The 16918-nt window shown below is 50.2% G+C and overlaps 1 protein-coding gene across 4 annotated transcripts in view; it reads left to right on the forward strand.

Moving 5' to 3' along the window:
- cald1a (caldesmon 1a) overlaps window positions 1-16194 on the forward strand; it is a 36615-nt gene extending 20421 nt beyond the window's left edge. For 3 of the 4 annotated variants that reach the window (XM_029851599.1, XM_029851598.1, XM_029851600.1), the window contains exons 3-14: window positions 3933-4070; window positions 6027-6441; window positions 7709-7818; window positions 8024-8291; window positions 9893-10030; window positions 12237-12280; window positions 12369-12444; window positions 12686-12826; window positions 12913-13008; window positions 13437-13505; window positions 14127-14163; window positions 14767-16194. In XM_029851599.1, coding sequence (XP_029707459.1) covers window positions 3933-4070; window positions 6027-6441; window positions 7709-7818; window positions 8024-8291; window positions 9893-10030; window positions 12237-12280; window positions 12369-12444; window positions 12686-12826; window positions 12913-13008; window positions 13437-13505; window positions 14127-14163; window positions 14767-14780 — 1546 coding nt within the window. In that variant the 3' untranslated portion in view covers window positions 14781-16194. Of the gene's footprint in view, window positions 1-3932; window positions 4071-6026; window positions 6442-7708; window positions 7819-8023; window positions 8292-9892; window positions 10031-12236; window positions 12281-12368; window positions 12445-12685; window positions 12827-12912; window positions 13009-13436; window positions 13506-13612; window positions 13665-14126; window positions 14164-14766 lie in introns of all 4 variants that reach the window. The other variant, XR_003891735.1, reaches the window with a different exon arrangement.
- Window positions 16195-16918: the final 724 nt, after the last annotated feature.

Below are 16918 nucleotides of genomic sequence, written 5' to 3' on the forward strand. Positions count from 1 at the left end.
CAGACCCCAACAATAGTGAATAGTGAGCTAGCAGAATGGCAACCCAGAGCTAAACTGGACCAACGGGGGTGTCGCTAACGTGTTCAACGCAATAATTTGTCATTTTAGGTGACGTGTAAACCTGCTGAGTGATTACGCTGACATTCGGGGAAAAATGGGTCTTTATTTCACACTAAATCGCTGCTTGTAGGTGATTTTTTTTGTAGTTTGAAGTATAGAAATAAATAATTAAGATCAGATCAAGCTTTAGCTTATTTATTGGCGCGGAGAACACGGAATTTGGCAGAAAGTGTAGACGGCGGGAAGAGGCGCGTTAAAAAAGGAAAGCTGGAACGCGTCCCTCATTTGCATTTCAAGCTCGGTGGGCGTTTGTTCGCGGCTCTTTATTCGTCTGGACTGGTGCTAATTTCAACTGACAGGCGACGCGCCGCTTCTGTTCCCGTTAGCTTACGTCATCACGTCAAATCTGCGCTGGAAAAAAAAAGCAATGTTGCTATTTTGGGTCGGACGACATGCTGTGTCATGCTTCGGGTCAAAGGTCAGAGAGTGAGTCTCAAGAGTAATGCTGAGTGTGCTCTGCTACGCTATGCTATGCTACCTTGTAATGTCCTGTTAGGATTCATGTTGTTGAACAAACAACTCATTGCAATCAAAACTAAGTGGACATACAAAATATTCCGCTTTTTAAATCATCGATGCCAATAATCTGTCGTTACTTTAAGATTCTTTAGGTTGCGTCTTTACACCATGCGAAGCTAAGTTATTATACCGCTGTGCTAATATGCTTTATACTTTTATTAGCATGTGGTACTATATGGTAATTTACTTTGTTTTACGGTACACGTTAGCATGGGCGTCTGTTAGCATCCTCTCGCCGTCCTGTTTCAGCTCGGCTCAGTGGAGTGAAGGCTGGACGAGGGGACGGGTCGAATAAAACCGTCCAGAAATCGCGGCGCGTGCGTGGCGCCGCTCCATCGGAGCTCAGGAACCAGCTAAGACGTCTGGAATTTTCCCAGTCAATTTGGTGACCAGAGGCTATCTGTCTCGGCTAAAAATAGTCCTCTTTCGGACGTTGACAGTTGGACGGAGATTTTTCGGGTCTCGGCCGCTAAAGGAGCGGTCCGAAGGTTTTTTGGAAACGTGTCAGTTTGCGTTCTCGTGGCGCGTTAGATAAGAAGATTAGCGAAACTCAAGCCGCTTCCCTGGGCCAAGAAAAACAGCCCCTCACATGACCTCCAGCCAAACCGCAACTTGTCTCTCAACTTTCCGAGTTCAGCCTTAATGCAAGTAAACAAAAACGCTCCTTAATGAGGAGCTGATTTAGGGGCCGGACGGACGGTCGTGATGAATTTGGAAAGCTTTCTTTCCTCCTTTGATGTCCTTTTTTGGATGTTTCTTCCTTCTCCCTCCTGTGTCATCACTTCCTGCTCTTTACTCAGCTTCCTCCCTGTCGCTCATCCATCCAGATGGCAGAACTTTTCCACTTTTTCTTTCCTTTCCCTTAAAAACTCGCCGGTCTGGCTTGTAAACCAACACAGCACATACCTTCTATCCTCCCTCCCTCTTGTCTTCTTCCTCTTTTCTTTGGAGTTTTCAGGAAAAACCTGCATCTTTCTCGTCATCCGATGATTTGAATCTTCTATCTCTCTCTGCCAGTTCCTCACTTTCAATCTTGGCATGTGCCGGGCCGCTCCCACTCCGAGAGACCAGGAAGGGCTGAGGAAATAACACCCATCCTCTGCGAATGAGCCGCCCCCCCCCGCCCGCGGTGAATGGATCGTGCCAAGCATTGCCTCAACCGAGCTTCATTTAACTGTTTTGGGAGGAATTTATTCCCTTTTAGGGACTATTTTACTCTAGTTTGTGTCGGAAAACAAAACCAATTGAAATAAGCCAAAGGTTTTTATCCTGGGAAAATAAACCTCGATGGCGTTCGGTAACCACAGCAACCTATACGTCTGGCAGGCTCCGCCCCCTGCCGTTGACAGGAAGTCACATGACTCGTGACATAAAAGCTGCCGTGTTGAGGAAAATGGGGATGGATTTTTCTTAAGAAGGGTCCTTTCATTGCAGCGTTTTTACCCCCCCCCGGGGAAGATTTGTTGAGTGCACGTTTAAGTAACCATATGGTGATGTTGGGAGGGGGGGCGCGAGCAGAGCCGGGCGGGGACGCCGTGGTTATCTGGGCGGGCGGTAGGAAGGGGAGCGGTCCGGAGAGGCCAGCGTGGGAATGGGTCAGCGTTTCTGAGCCCCCGCCCTGGCCCCCCCATCCCATCCCGCCTGGCTTTCCCCCCCCTCCACATTTCCTTCTGTCTTCCTCTCCTGCTCCTCCTGGAGGGGGCGAAGGAGTCTGTTCTCATGGGCTTCTCCCAAATTGTTTTTCGCTGACATTTCTGAGATATTTCTTTGTAAGGAAAATATTTGGACATATTTCTCCCTAATAGGCTCATTTCGAGGGGCCCGCGCGCCGACGGCTGCTCCGCCTCGCGGGAGGGAAAAGGGGGAAGACCTTTAAACGGGACTTTAAACGACTGGTTCGGAATCAGCCGCCGGTCCGGAGATTCTGCCCCTGATCTGACGCTCAGACCCAAATTACACAGGAAAAGGCCTCGCGTTCCTCCTTTTTCCATTATCAAACACACCCTTTCCTTCACCATATTTCATTTCCCACTCCGGCTCCTTTTCCTCCCTCTTTCCCTCTCTCCCCCCCCCCTCTTCCCCGTACCCCCCCCCCCCCCCCCCCCCCCCCCCCCCTTCCCCGTATCTCCCAACAGTTCTGCGTCAGTATGCCGATAGAGTCTGGGGCCTACGTAAGGAAGGGGATATTAAATTAGGGCTCCGCTTGTGTGCGCGCGTCTCCAGCCAAGCTTGTGATTGACGGGAATGCTAATTCAGTTTGTAGGAGTTTGTTCTCCCGTCCTACTCGGGAACATTTAACCCCGAGTTTGTCAGAATCGTCGCTGCAGCCGTCGCCGCCGAGGACGCTTTTGTTCCATTTTTAGCTGCTGTCACTGTCTTTCTCATGACATTTGGGGCTGTTTCTGGGATGGTGCCGTCCTTTGGGAGCCGAGGCTGCGTTTTTTTTCTTCCCTCCGTAGAAAAACATCACTCTGGCATTTTAAGTAAGAATTAATGTTCTTTCTCCTGCAGGGAAGAACCGTTGAATTCAAATGTGATAAAAGAAAAGAAAGATAAAAGAAAAAGAGGCAGAAATTATTCTTTTGTTCAAAGTTTGACGGAAACAACTTTGTTATAAGTTAGCAAATACTCGAGCATCATCTCATGCGTGAATATTGGAGATAAAAGAAGGCTAAAATAACTTACATTTATGGGTTGGTGGGCTCAGGAGCGCCCCCTGCTGAGGTGCAGCGGTAGTGCCGCTCACCGACCGAAGACTCCACGCTGGTAAAACGAGCGCAGCGTTCAAACACGCCACTGATCACGAGGATTGAGATTAGACTGGTTGCCGGTGACACTTCCGATACCTTTGGCTGTAACATGCTAAGCTATGTAGCTCAGCTTCGCGGCTCCAGACTGATTAGAAGGCAGCGAGGCTCAGGCGGGGTAACGCTGAGCTCATGGAGATAAGGGTCCGTAGGAGACAGCTTATATGAGTTGATGTTTCCAAAAAAAAGCATTTGTGATGTTGCTAAGCTAAGCTAGGTAGCCTTGCTTGTTCATGCACATGGTCACGCTTCGATCACGACAAGAATACGTTTTTATCAGCTGACAAAACTGCAGCCGTGATCAGAAGCTCCGTCCGTGACTGATAGGAGAGAAGAAGAAAGTCGAACTCCTCCCGCTTTGGTCGCCGCGGTGATTGCAGGCCAATTTGAGGAATTCTTCCTTTGAAGGCCTAAATTGCGGATGCCGGGAAAAGAAAGGGAAAAGGTCTCTCATTTCCTCGCCGTTGACTTTCCTCTGCCTTTCAGGATGGCGAGGAATGAGGATGACGAGGAGGAGGCGGCCCGGGAGAGGAGGCGCAGGGCTCGCCAGGAGAGGCTAATCAGCAGGGAGATGGAGGAGCCCAGCGGACAGACGGACAGTGTGGTCACCGCTAACAGCCACAGGTGAGTCACGCGTAAAATCTATACCTCTGTCAAAAATCCATGTTTTGTTTGTGTCTCTGACAGGAAGTTGTAGCCTTTCTATCAACGTGTTTAGGTTAGATGGTGATCTCCGGCCACTAGAGGGCGCTAATCTGCCACTGCCTGTTTATTAACATGGAAAGTATGTTAATTCTGTTGAGACTGAGCTGGAACGAGATGCCAAAAAGCAGCATAAAATAAATAACAGATGAATAATAGAAGCAGATGTGGCTTTAAAAACTCTTCAAATTTGTTGTTTTTCATTCAAATGAAACAAACATCCTCTCCGAAGACCTTTTGAACGCGACGGGGAACGATTGAAATCCACAATCTGCATTTCCTGGACCCAGAGTTGCCCCCATTGTTACCCTGATGACTGGAAAATGTGGCATACATGCAAGAATAATCATATTTCAGGTTTATAGACTAAGACTGGGAAAACACAGTAAAACTTGCTCTCATTTCCTGCCCATATTTGTGTACGCAGGACACAATATCCAAGTTTAACTGTGCGGTCTGACCATATTTGCACTGCTGGCTCGTTCGCAGGGCGCATGCTTTAATGATGAGTGGCTCTGAAGATGTTTGTAAAACCCGAATTTGAACCACATTAAGGAAGCTGCAAATATGCAAGTTTTCGAATTTGAGGGGAGAGCTTCGCATATCCCGTTTCACAAAGTAGCTAAAGGCTGCGTCTCGGCGGAATTAAGCAGTTTCTCCTTTTTTAAATGCACCTTCAGGAGGCCGTTAACCTTCAGTGACCCTTCAGGAAGCAGCTGCAACCAGGGGCCTGAACCGCCGCTCCCCCCCCCACGACCTGCCCCGCTTCCTTTAGCCGCACTGACGTAGCGCTCGCCAGGTCACGGCCGGTACCGGCGCCGCATGATCTCACCCCAAACTGCCAGAGACGATCAAATGGCCGCCAGCGTTTTCTGTGCGAGCGCCTGAGATCGATGCTGACGAGAGGTCGTGCTGGAGGATGCTGCGATCTGACAGCACCGACAGCAGGACCGTCGGGATAATGCGGAGCGGGTCGGAGCGGGTCGGAGCGCCGTGAGTCACGCCGCCGGTGGATGCACAGTTTGTGTTTTTACTGGATCGGAAGACGTAAACATTTCCAGTCAGAAGACTGGACGGCGGCTCCGAAAGTTCTCGTCCAGATTCAAGGACGACAACATTTAGATGGACGTCGTGCAGATTTTCCTGTTTCCTTCAGGACGGTTTAGGTGCGTGTGGAAATTCCCAGAGTTTTCTTCTGGTGAGCGCTTCAATCGCGGTTTGTGGTCGTTTGTCAAAACAAATAACGGAAAGAAAGCCTTGACGATGTATCGGCGATCTCCTCGGCGTGGAAAAAAGCCCCTCCAACATTCTGTTAGGTGCAAAACAGAAGCAAAACAGAAAAATTCCCAATTCAGATTCCCTGTGAAATGTAGATTTCTCTTTACATCCTAATCACCATGACTGTTAGCGCGCTAACATTAGCATGCTGGGAGCATATAAACCTATAAGAAACATTTCAAGTGGTGCCGCCATGTTTTAGGTCTGGACTGTTTTAACCCTTAACGGGGTGTTGGGAGGGGGCGGAGCCTATCCCAGCTACCTTCAGGAGGAGTAGCGAGTCGTCTGCAGGGCTAGCCCCTAACCCCCGCATCGCCCCCTTTGACTGGCGCTCCGATCAAGTTGATTCCCAAAATTCCAGAACTTTGAAAAGTTCTCACACCCTGCAGGAAGTTCTCATTTCACTGAAGCACTTCCTGTTTTAGTGTACCACACCGGTGCCAAGCCGACATTAGTCGGGGGTTCCCCGGGGCTTCGTCAGGGGCCTGTGGGGAATCCTGTGCTAGCCCTGCTTCACCTTACAAAAAGTAACAACTGGTTGATGACTTCCTGCCCTTCCGTCCTGGTTCGGACTCGACTGAGGTGTGTGTTTCCTCCCAGTGTGACAGAGACGGCGAGCAGATCTTACGGAGGCGGCGCCGGAGACGACGAGGACCAAGCCCTGCTGGACCGCATGGCCAAGCGCGAAGAGCGGCGGCAGCGGCGCCTGCAGGAGGCGCTGGAGAGGCAGAGGCAGCAGGAAGCCGAGGGCGGCGAGAGCCTCGCCGCGGAGAAAGACGACGCGGAGGAGGACAGGCCGTCCTCCCGGCGCCGGGCTCGTTACCGTGATGGCGAGGAGGCGGAGGAGAAGACGGAGATGCACGGCACGAGGAGAGAGGAGAAGGGCCAGGAGGAGGCGAGGGAGGAGGAAGAGGCTGCACCGGGAGGAGGAGCGGAGGAGGAGGAGGAGGAGGAGGAGGAGCAGAAGGTGGAAGCGGTGGAAGACGGTCTGAGAAGATCCTACCTGAGGGATCAGGTGAGTCACCTGTTCCTCGGACCGGTTCTATTACCCCTGCGTTGACAGTCAGGTAGCCGTGATCCGGTTCAAAGAGGTTAATGAGGTCACAGGTTCTCCCTGCACGCCTTCCCACTCCGCACGGACAGCGGCACCGGCTCCACTCGGAAATTTCGCCGCCTTTCAGGGCGCCCCGATGCCAAATACGCCGACGTCAGAAAGTGACGCACAACGTGTACTTTCACGGCGCCGCAGCTTCGCGCCGCAGCTTCGCGCCGCGGCGCCGTCTAACGGACAGTGTGGCGACGGGGGGGGAGAACGGGCTCTGCGGGGTCACGCGTCACGCCACCAGAACGGCTGTTGCCACTTCCTGTTTCTAGCCACGGTTCCGTTTCTACACTCTCAAGCATGAATTATGTTGCTTATTTTATCGTTCGGGTCAAATGTTTTCAGATTCATGTGTTTAAGGTGGTTTAAGACCCAAACTGGCTGTTTGGTTTTCATACCGATGCAGATTAAGGAAAATTCTGCGCCAGAACTGTTTGGTCGGCTTCAAACGGACCAGAGTTCATTCAGGAAGTGAAGCACAGACAGGAAGTGAAGCACAGACAGGAAGTGAAGCACGGACAGGAAGTGAACCACAGACAGGAAGTGAACCAAAGAGAGGAAGTGAACCACGGACAGGAAGTGAACCAAAGAGAGGAAGTGAACCACAGACAGGAAGTGAACCACAGACAGGAAGTGAACCACGGACAGGAAGTGAACCACAGACAGGAAGTGAATCACAGACAGGAAGTGAACCACAGACAGGAAGTAAACCACAGACAGGAAGTGAACCAAAGAGGAAGTGAACCACAGACAGGAAGTAAACCACAGACAGGAAGTGAACCACAGACAGGAAGTAAACCACAGACAGGAAGTGAACCACAGACAGGAAGTAAACCACAGACAGGAAGTGAACCACAGACAGGAAGTGATGCAAATATTGGAAAAAATCTGCGACAGAAATAGTCTGGCAGGGTGAGAAAAGGCTGGGAAATATCTCGTGGGCGGATGTGGCACTTAATTGTTTGTGGTCAAGATTCCCAAAGATCCAATGGCAGGAGGAGAGTTTTTATCTCCAGGTTTCACCAGAATCCGCTTCACTCCCACAATTCGCCTCTTCTGGATTTACAGTTTTTCCAGCTGACTCTTAACAAACGTGCATGCAGAGAAACTGCTCTCATCTGCTTCTGGAGTGCGTCCCATGTGTCCGGGGCGCCGCTGATATCCGACTGTCCTTTTCTAGGAGGCTGATGAAAGAGACGGCGGCGAGGTGGGCAGGGAGGAGCAGAACGGAGGGCTGTACGAGGAGGAGCCCACCCCCAAACAGCACCGGACACCAGAGAGGACCCTCAGGTACACACGGGCCGCTTCAATCCTTCAAATCATAATTGGATGTTTTCCTGGTAGTTTCGGGTTTTACGGGAGAATCTCCCCCTGAAGCACGTCTGATTCCGAAGCGCTAGTTTTGTTTCCGCTGCACTTAATCCTGACTGAAAGGTTTCATCGGTTACACGTGAAACATTCGGCCTGTATCGGATGTCTTGTCTGTCCGTCCCAGCCGAGGCAGCCTTCGCTCGCCCGAGGCGCCGGCGGACGACGACCAGGACGACGCGGCCCGCCTGGAGGCAGAGCGCAAGCTGGAGGAGCTGAAGCGGCGCCGCGACGACGCGGAGAGCGAGGAGCTGGAGAGGATGAGGCAGCGGCAGCAGGAGGCCGAGGCCGAGCTGGAGGAGCTGAAGAGGAAGAGGGAGGAGAGGAGGAAGGTGCTGGAGGAGGAGGAGAGGCAGAAGAAGCAGGAGGAGGCGGAGAGGAAAGCCAAAGAGGAGGTGCGGATCCATCCTTGTTGGAAAGATTAGCTTCTTTCTGTCTGTTCTCGTTATTTCCTCGCTGCATCCAGAACAATCTGTGATAAAAGGTTCGTGTGTTGCCGACGCTGCTCCATTTCCCTCACAGAGGATTCCACCTTTCACGAATTTTGACGTATTTTGTTGTTTTGGAGGGACTCGGGGAGAAACATCCAATTTATCAGCTTGATTTACGCAGCTTAGCGTTGGCTAATAGTTCTATTACATAAGCCAGCTCCTAACCTAATTTGCCAAGTATATTCTTGACCTTCCGCACATCCAGAGACGTTTTCAGTCTCACCAGTCTGTGTTTGTTTTAGAATACAGCGGAAATGGCTAGCATTGATGCTGCCAGTACAGCCATTTTCTCCTAAATTGCTGGTACTTAGCTGCTAATAGGCTAAGGCAAGAACCACTTATGGCACAGAATTCATTTTTTAACATCATAAAGGTTGGATTTTCCATGAATCAACCTTCCTGCAGCCTCCTCGCTTTATCCACATTAACATTGTGTATTTGGGCCACTCGCGGAAAACATTCTCTGACCTCGAGGCCCGGAAACGCCGCTGCTAGTTTAGCAGCCTTTGCTAGTTGGATTCAGCTCCAGCCAGTTTTCCCAGACTTTTAAGCTTCCCACCCACAGTGTCACCCCCCCCCACATCCCCCCCCCCCATTGTGAGCCAAAGCCATGCATCACATCCATGCACACGCCGCGGCGACATTATCTCACCGCACGTCAGCGTTATCTGGGTCCCCACGAGCAACCTGGTGAAACCCCCCTTTCCCCCTCGGCACATACCTCAAATGCGATAACCTCCCCCCCCCCACACACACACACACATCCACCCCGTGTGTTCACATCTGTATTCAACCGCACGTTTTCTCTCATTCTTTCGCCCCGAGACCCCAGCGTTCCTCGTCATCCCGACCGGTCGCCTTTGTTGGCGTTGGCTCCGACGGCGGCGGCGGCGGCGGCCCGTCTCCTCGCGCTCGGCCCCGCGTTCGTCTCCTCTGGTGTGATGTTAATGAGGCCTTTTGCTTTGTAATTAAACGATGGCCCTTAGATACGGAGAGACTAATTAACCAAGACAAGTGTGCTGGAGAGGGCTGAGAAGCTGCCAAGCACCAGCCAGTCATGAATGCAGCGTAAATGTTCAACGTTAATTGTTACAACAGGGGCAAAAACAGTCTAAAGAGCTCCAATCTGCTTTTTTTCTGTCTTCCTTCTTCCTCCTGAAGGCGCTGGCTGTAAATAAGAATTTGCTCAGAGGAACTGAATCATATCTCTATTAACATAATAGTAGGAAGTCAATTGGAACGCGCCGTTTGCGTCCGCCGCGTTCCTGTCGGCGGTCGTCCATCATGCTTTGTATCGGGCCATTCGAGGGGTTGCCGGCGCAACCTCTCCGGGTCAGGAACCGCGGGTGCGCAGGGAGAAATGTTTTCAAGTCTCCAACGGCAACAGTGGTGCGTTTAGAGTCGATACAGGCAGGACGAGGGCCGTCGCTGTGGCTGGGAAACGTCAGAACGCCCCCTGGCGGCGGAACGACGTAAGACATGTTTTCTGTAACACTTGTTCTCAGGAGGAGAAGAGGAAGATGAAGGAGGAGATCGAGAGGAGGAGAGCGGAGGCGGCGGAGAAGAGGCAGAAGGTGGAGGACAACGTGGACGGGGAGGACAGACCCTTCAAGTGCGTCAGCCCCCGAGGCTCCTCTCTGAAGGTCGGTCCGCTTCTTCAGCGCCGTTTTTCCTCAGCGTTGAATAAAGCGCCGCCGGTCCGGAGGTGGTGGTGTTGTTCCGAAGTACCTGGGCGACTGCTGTAGCGCGTCGGGGCCCGGTTTGACCCTCCCTCCCCTGCCGCGGCCAAAGATAAACGGTTGTCACGGCGACGGACTTTTAATCAGCTGAAAAGTGAATCATGTCCGCGGCGCCGCCAACAGCCGACTCCCGCGCGCTGGAAATTGATGGGGATTTTTTCAGCCAGTGGAGAAAATCTAATTAGTGGCGGTTAGCGGCGCTATCCATCTGGCCCGGGCCCGGCGAGGCTTCTGCTGGCTCGGATGGCGCCGGATTCAGATGAACCGTTTCCCTGTGGTTGGTTTCTAAACTGTGATTGACCCCCCACACACACCACACACACCACACACACACACACACACACAAGAGGCCGTGTTGCTTGGTGATCATGCACTCTGTAGGTACAGTTTGTCTGCCTGGTTGTTCCCGCCTGCCGCTGCCTTGCGGTGCTTTTTTGACCACGTGACGCCGTTTCCCCGCCTCCGAACGCTTGTTGTTTTTCCGATGAATGCCCGAAAGCTGCTGTTTGTGTCCAAAGGTGTCATCGACGGGTTGTTATCGATGATTCCTGGTGGTACAGCACAGCTCCGGCATTCATCCGGGAGTGCTTCGCGACCCCTTTGTGGTGTTTTTCCCACTGCAGGATTTTCCAGTTGTGTCTCTGTCTGCCGCTGGTGCTGGGCAGTCGGGACGGGTAGATAAAAGAACCAAACACATCAAGAAACAATTCATTATCACTTCAATGCCCAGTTTTTCCAGTATAAATATTGCAACACTCATTTGGACCTACTTTCTCTGAATGCCTCATTACATTGGCTCAATAATTCAAGCCTTTCCTGCGTTGTTTAAGACAAACGGGCCCACAGGATCATTCTTGATTGCTTTCTGCACCCAAATACTGAAACAGGAGCAGATATTAAGACGTAAAAAGTGCACTACTTGTGTTTTCTGGTGAAATGAGGCCTCACTTCAACATTCTGCCTCAGTCAAGGACACATAATCAGTTAGTAATGCAATATAATATTCATTCATGGTTTATTTACCCAGGCCTCCCGGTCAGGTGGGTTGTGGTGGGAATATCAGGGTGATGTCCTCGTTATATAATTCAGTAGTTCTCACAATAACTGCATCGATTCAGTCGTTTGTCGGATTTAAGTGCTGCGTTTTAGCATTTTCGACCCCGTCCTGCCGGTCTGGTGTTCCACCAGTGCTACGGTTTAGCATTTTCGACCCCGTCCTGCCGGTCTGGTGTTCCACCAGTGCTACGGTTTAGCATTTTCGACCCCGTCCTGCCGGTCTGGTGTTCCACCAGTGCTACGGTTTAGCATTTTCGACCCCGTCCTGCCGGTCTGGTGTTCCACCAGTGCTACAGTTTAGCATTTTCGACCCCGTCCTGCCGGTCTGGTGTTCCACCAGTGCTACAGTTTAGCATTTTCGACCCCGTCCTGCCGGTCTGGTGTTCCACCAGTGCGACGGTTTCCGCCACCGGTCCAGAAACCTGCACATTAGCTGAGGGAACGCTCTTCCCGCCTCTGGCCCAGTGGGCACTGGGATGCCTTCCATGCAGCTGCAGTTGGGGACGGTTGCATGGATACGACTCTTCAGCTAGCATACTTAAAAAAAAAGAAGCTAGCAAACATCTTCCCCGGCGCCTCGTCCTCCGTGCCGGAGACACAGAACGGTGTTTTGTGGCGTGGAAGGACAGAAGGGACGGCATGCGGCTGCTGGGAAGCGATTAGCTTTAACAGGATTACTTTAACTGCACACGGATGGTTACGTCTCTTTAAAACTCATTTGAGAATGAGGAATTTCCTGTCTGGGGTATTTTAGGAACTCCCACATTCGGCGGGAGGCGAGCGCTCGGTCTTTAAAGCAGTGGAAGGTCTTTCAGCTGTTTCTTTTGTCTGCGTTGAGTCTTTTTTTGGGGGGGTTTAAGTGTCCAAGGATCACATGCCCCCTTTTTAGCTCCTTTTCAGAAATATAATAAACAGTCCTCTGAGGTTCCCACAGTCTGATGGCAGAAATAACTTCTGGTGCGTTCGTGTGCGTGTGAGCGCGGAGAAAACGTGAGAAAACCTTGAAATAAATGAGATCACGCCGCGTCCTGACTGCGCTGATCTTCCCCTGCAGATCGGAGAGAGGGCGGAGTTCCTGAACAAGTCGGCACAGAAAAGGTAACAAATGTCTCGTTCAGCCTCTGAAAGGCCCGAAGGCGGATTAAAAATGGTTCATTTCCTTTTCTTTTTTTTAAAATCCGAGCAGCGCGGTGAAGACCACTCACTCCCCTGTGGTGTCCAAGATTGACAACCGGCTGGAACAGTACACCTCAGCTGCTCAGGTGGGCACCAAACCTCCTTCCTGTCTAATCTGCAAATCATTTTGGCTCTTTTTGGAAGATTTATTCCATAGAAACCTGAATTGGGTGCTTCACAAATCAGATGTGTCTGGAATCTGACTCCATGTTGCCCAGAACTGTCCCCAGGATGAGTCCTAAATCCATCCCGCTACGTCAGATCCTTCCCTTTTCCCGCTTTTTTCTGCCCCTCCGCCAGCTCAAATCCGCCGCATTGTCTCCGCAGAGGGAGAACAAGGAGTCCCGATCCCCTCGCTCCGGAGCAGTGGATCTCCCCGTGGTCGCCGACAGCATACGAAACATCAAGAGCATGTGGGAGAAAGGCAACGTGTTCTCCTCGCCCGGCGGCGGCGGCGGTCAGTTCAAGGTAAAAGGAGAGGCGGCGATGGGAGGAAGGACGAAGGCTTTACTGGCTCCTGAGATCCGCTGACGTTTGGGCCGCTTTTCCAACAGGAAGCAGCTGCGATGAAGACGGGCGTGGCCGGCCGCATCAACGAGTGGCTCAACAAAACCCCAGAGAGCGGCAAAACGTCCGGGGGGCGGCCATCGGTGGGTGGCTAACGCTAATGCTAATCCACTCACATTTACGGTCCAACAGAGGCCATTTTGACACCGCGTCGCCTCATTTTGGGTCCCTTTTGTAGCGTTGAATCCCCCTCCGGGGGGGTCTTTTCTGACGTTCAGTCTCCGAGATGTTCTCAACTCTCCCGAGCTCGTCGGGCTGAGCTAGCACCTGTCTGGCGCCACCCGGTGGCTGTGAAGCATGATATCGTGATAGCTGTCCTTTAAGGGGCTGATTTATTCCTGTTTCCATCTCTCTGTTCCTGATTATGACTCAGGCAGGTGAAACAAAGTGTAATAAAAGGGATTTTTGTAGACGAAGAGTCCAGAACTGTTAACAGCAGATCTCCTGTTATTCCCGTGTTTGACGACGTCTCTTGACCTGATGCCCTCTTGTCTCCGTCTCCCTCTGACAGGATCTGAAGCCCGTCGACGTCACCAACAAGAGGAGTTTATGGGAAAATAAAGGCGGCTCGCCAACCAAGGTAGCTCCCAGTTTTCCGTCTTTTTTGGTGAAGCTTTGTGTTTTTTCCAGCTGCGAAGAGACGAGCGAAGGCAGTAACGGTCACTTTCATTTCTGTCTGCTTCAAAGAACTCTCATAGCTAGTTGACCTCGGCCTTTAATCTGGAATAAGCCCTGAGAGGTAAAGGAGTCATTTTCTTTGCTCAAAATCACGTTCCGCTCTCACGTTGGCACAGCCGCACCGCTGCACGCTCCTCTGCGACCGGACGTGCACGTCAGCTGCTCTCCGACGTGCACGGAGGGAGTTAAAAAGAAAAAAAACATGGACTAGATATAGCGAGTTAGCGGTTAGCATCAATTCTGTGTGAGGGAGGTTAAATATAAACGGGCTTCCTGCTTCTCACCAAGGGCTGCGTCACGCCGCCGCTCCTCTGCGACCACGCCACCCGGTGGCCCCCGCCAGGGACAGGAAAGGTAGCGGTTTAGGGAGCTTGTGATTAGCTACGGCGCTACGCTACATTGTCAGGGAGGCGATGATGAGCAGCATAAAGGCGGGACGGCGTTTGTCTGCCAGTAAAAGAGGAAGATCACAAGCTCTCGCATCTTTGCCGCCTCGTGACGTCGGTGTCTTCGTGTCTTGCAGGTGGCGGGCCGAGCGGAGACCAAATCAGTCGCCAACGGTGAGTTTTGCTTTTAGCTTTGCCGCGACCCTTTAATTAGCGCTCCGAACTTTGCCTCCGTGTCAATACACGCACGTGCGCGCACCCGCCGACGGCACTCCAGTGTAGATTAAAGAGGGGCTGGCGCGCCGGGGCTTCGATTCAAAGAAGAATCTCTGCCGGTGTTTTCAAAAACATCCTCTTCCTCTGGGATTACAGACGGAACGGTACCTGGGATCTTCCCTCGGCAGGTTGGGTCAAGGTCCTGCACGTGTCGCTGTGATTACAGGAGATCACACGGCCGTGCTGGAGAGTGAGCTGTGTTTAGAAGAGTCTGCAAATGTGGAGTTTTATTAAATATAAAGTCAGCACAGATAATAGGAGAGAATAATTGCACTATGAGAGCGCCTCGACTGCCCTCTGGTGGTCGGGTGTGGTAACAACAACCGACCTGGACGCTCCAACCGTCCGAAAAGATTCCCAGATCTGGATTCGGTCGCTTTGGGCTGTTTTGTTTGTCCATTTTGTGTGTTGGTGAAGTTGTGCGTGTCGTCGGCTGCCTCCGTATCTTCGCTGACTCATGGTAACAACCCCTCTGTTCATTTCCGGTGTGTTTTTCACCAGGTATGGGACATTAATGTCGTCCAGGAGCCTGGGGACCAACAAGCCAAGACTCTTCCTATGACTTTGTCTTAAGCACCAAATAACAATCACACTCCCGAAAGGGATCCCAAGAAAAACAAAAACAAATAAATAAAAAGAATAACGGAGGGCGGGGGGGGCTCTGTCCAGAAGCATCATATCGTACGGTAGCAACGCATAGTGCCTTTGCACAATCATTTTTGAGTTCTTAAAGAAACAAAATGCTGTGAAATTTGGATATTTTTAGTCACTGTTACGAATTAACGCAATCCTGCCGTGAAGATTCCGGAAAAAAAAGTTAGCGACATTCCAGAGCGATGGGTTTAAAAAAAAAAAAAAAAAAAAAAACCCTAACAAAAAAAATCAAACATTCCATGTTTCATTTTTATTTTAATTTATATTTAAAGCAAAAGCTTCACACTTTATTTTATTCCACATTCACCAGGTCAGGATAGAAATATAAGCACTTCTAGAATTTAGCGGAGTTCACTTTTATTATGTCGTACCAATAGTGCAGCAAAGGTCTGAGTAATATATGTTAGCACATGTGACGTTCTGAATATGACCTATCAAACTGTATCGTATATTATAACATTCCTTATACTCTTATTTTTTTTTAAAGAATCTGTATTTTTGCTTTTTTTTGTAACCACAAGAACAGAACCAGGCAGGTCACGTCCACATTGGTCGGAGTATCAGACGACCACGACGACTTTTATTATCCTTTGTCTTTTTTTTTTTTTTATTTATGTCTTATTGCGTCCTTATCAGTTTCAAACTGTTTGTTTTTGTAGCCTTTATGCTTTTTTTTTTTTTTTTGGATCACTTTAAAGTCTTCATACATTCCTTCATGTGCTGAAAGCTGAAAAAATCTGCAAAATTAACACTTTTACGAAGACAAATCTACCTTTATTGGGGTTTATGGCCCAACGGGGGGCCTGTCAACGCAAATTCAGGGTACCGGGAAGCTTTTAGCAACACGGACATCAGGCTCTTCACCACTATGGGATTCTGCTGGTTGCTATGATACGGCTGAGGAGGCCGCCCGGCGCGCTTTTACGCAACAAATTGATGGATTTACTGCTCAGAAAGTCTGACAATCACATTCCACGGTTCCTAAAAAGAGCAGGGGAGCTGGACCAAAATACTTTTACGTGTGATTTAAGTGAAATTTTGTATTTGTCCCTCTTTTTTTTTATGAGCTCTTGTTTTTTTTAAATGTCTTTTTATTTGCGTATTTAACCAGACACGTCGTTTGTGTAGCGCTAAGTCTATGCAAATCACACTATCTGTAGTCTCAATACTCTCCATGTCATACAAGTGAGCAGTTTCCAACTGGATGGATGTTTTAAACATTGTACCCTTGACTCAAATGCAGCAATAAAGACATTAAAGTAGTCGACACGCTTCCCCAAGTCCTCCCGCTATGTTCTCCACCACATTATATATTCTCTATGAACAACGCCAACGATCTATGAAAGTTAAAAGCCTTTTTTCTCTTTTACACTCCACTTTTATTGTCTTATTTTCAGTTTTCTGCTTGGGTTAATAAATAAAATTTTACTTCATCAGTATGAAGCAGCGAGTGTGGCGATGCCTTCAGGTGCTGTCAGGATATTTGCAACAGTGCACAGCAAATATCACTTTATTGTTAAATTTTTTTTATTTTTTTTTAAGTGCTGTTTGAAGCACATCTCATAGTTTAAAATGGGGAGCTCTTGAAGGCAGCGTTCATATCCTCTCTCTACACTCTCAACTGGTCACCGTGAAAACGCCAAATCAGGTGATGGACAGGACTCAGGTCAAGTGGACTGTCTGTCCCACTGTAACCAGTTCATCAACCCTCTCTGTCCCACTATAACCAGTCCATCTACCCTCTCTGTCCCACTGTAACCAGTTCATCAACCCTCTCTGTCCCACTATAACCAGTCCATCTACCCTCTCTGTCCCACTGTAACCAGTTCATCAACCCTCTCTGTCCCACTATAACCAGTCCATCTACCCTCTCTGTCCCACTGTAACCAGTTCATCAACCCTCTCTGTCCCACTATAACCAGTTCATCTACCCTCTCTGTCCCACTGTAACCAGTTCATCAACCCTCTCTGTCCCACTATAACCAGTCCATCTACCCTC

The sequence above is a fragment of the Takifugu rubripes genome, chromosome 18, assembly GCF_901000725.2.
Source record: "Takifugu rubripes chromosome 18, fTakRub1.2, whole genome shotgun sequence".
In the NCBI taxonomy this organism is placed as follows: Eukaryota; Metazoa; Chordata; class Actinopteri; order Tetraodontiformes; family Tetraodontidae; genus Takifugu; species Takifugu rubripes.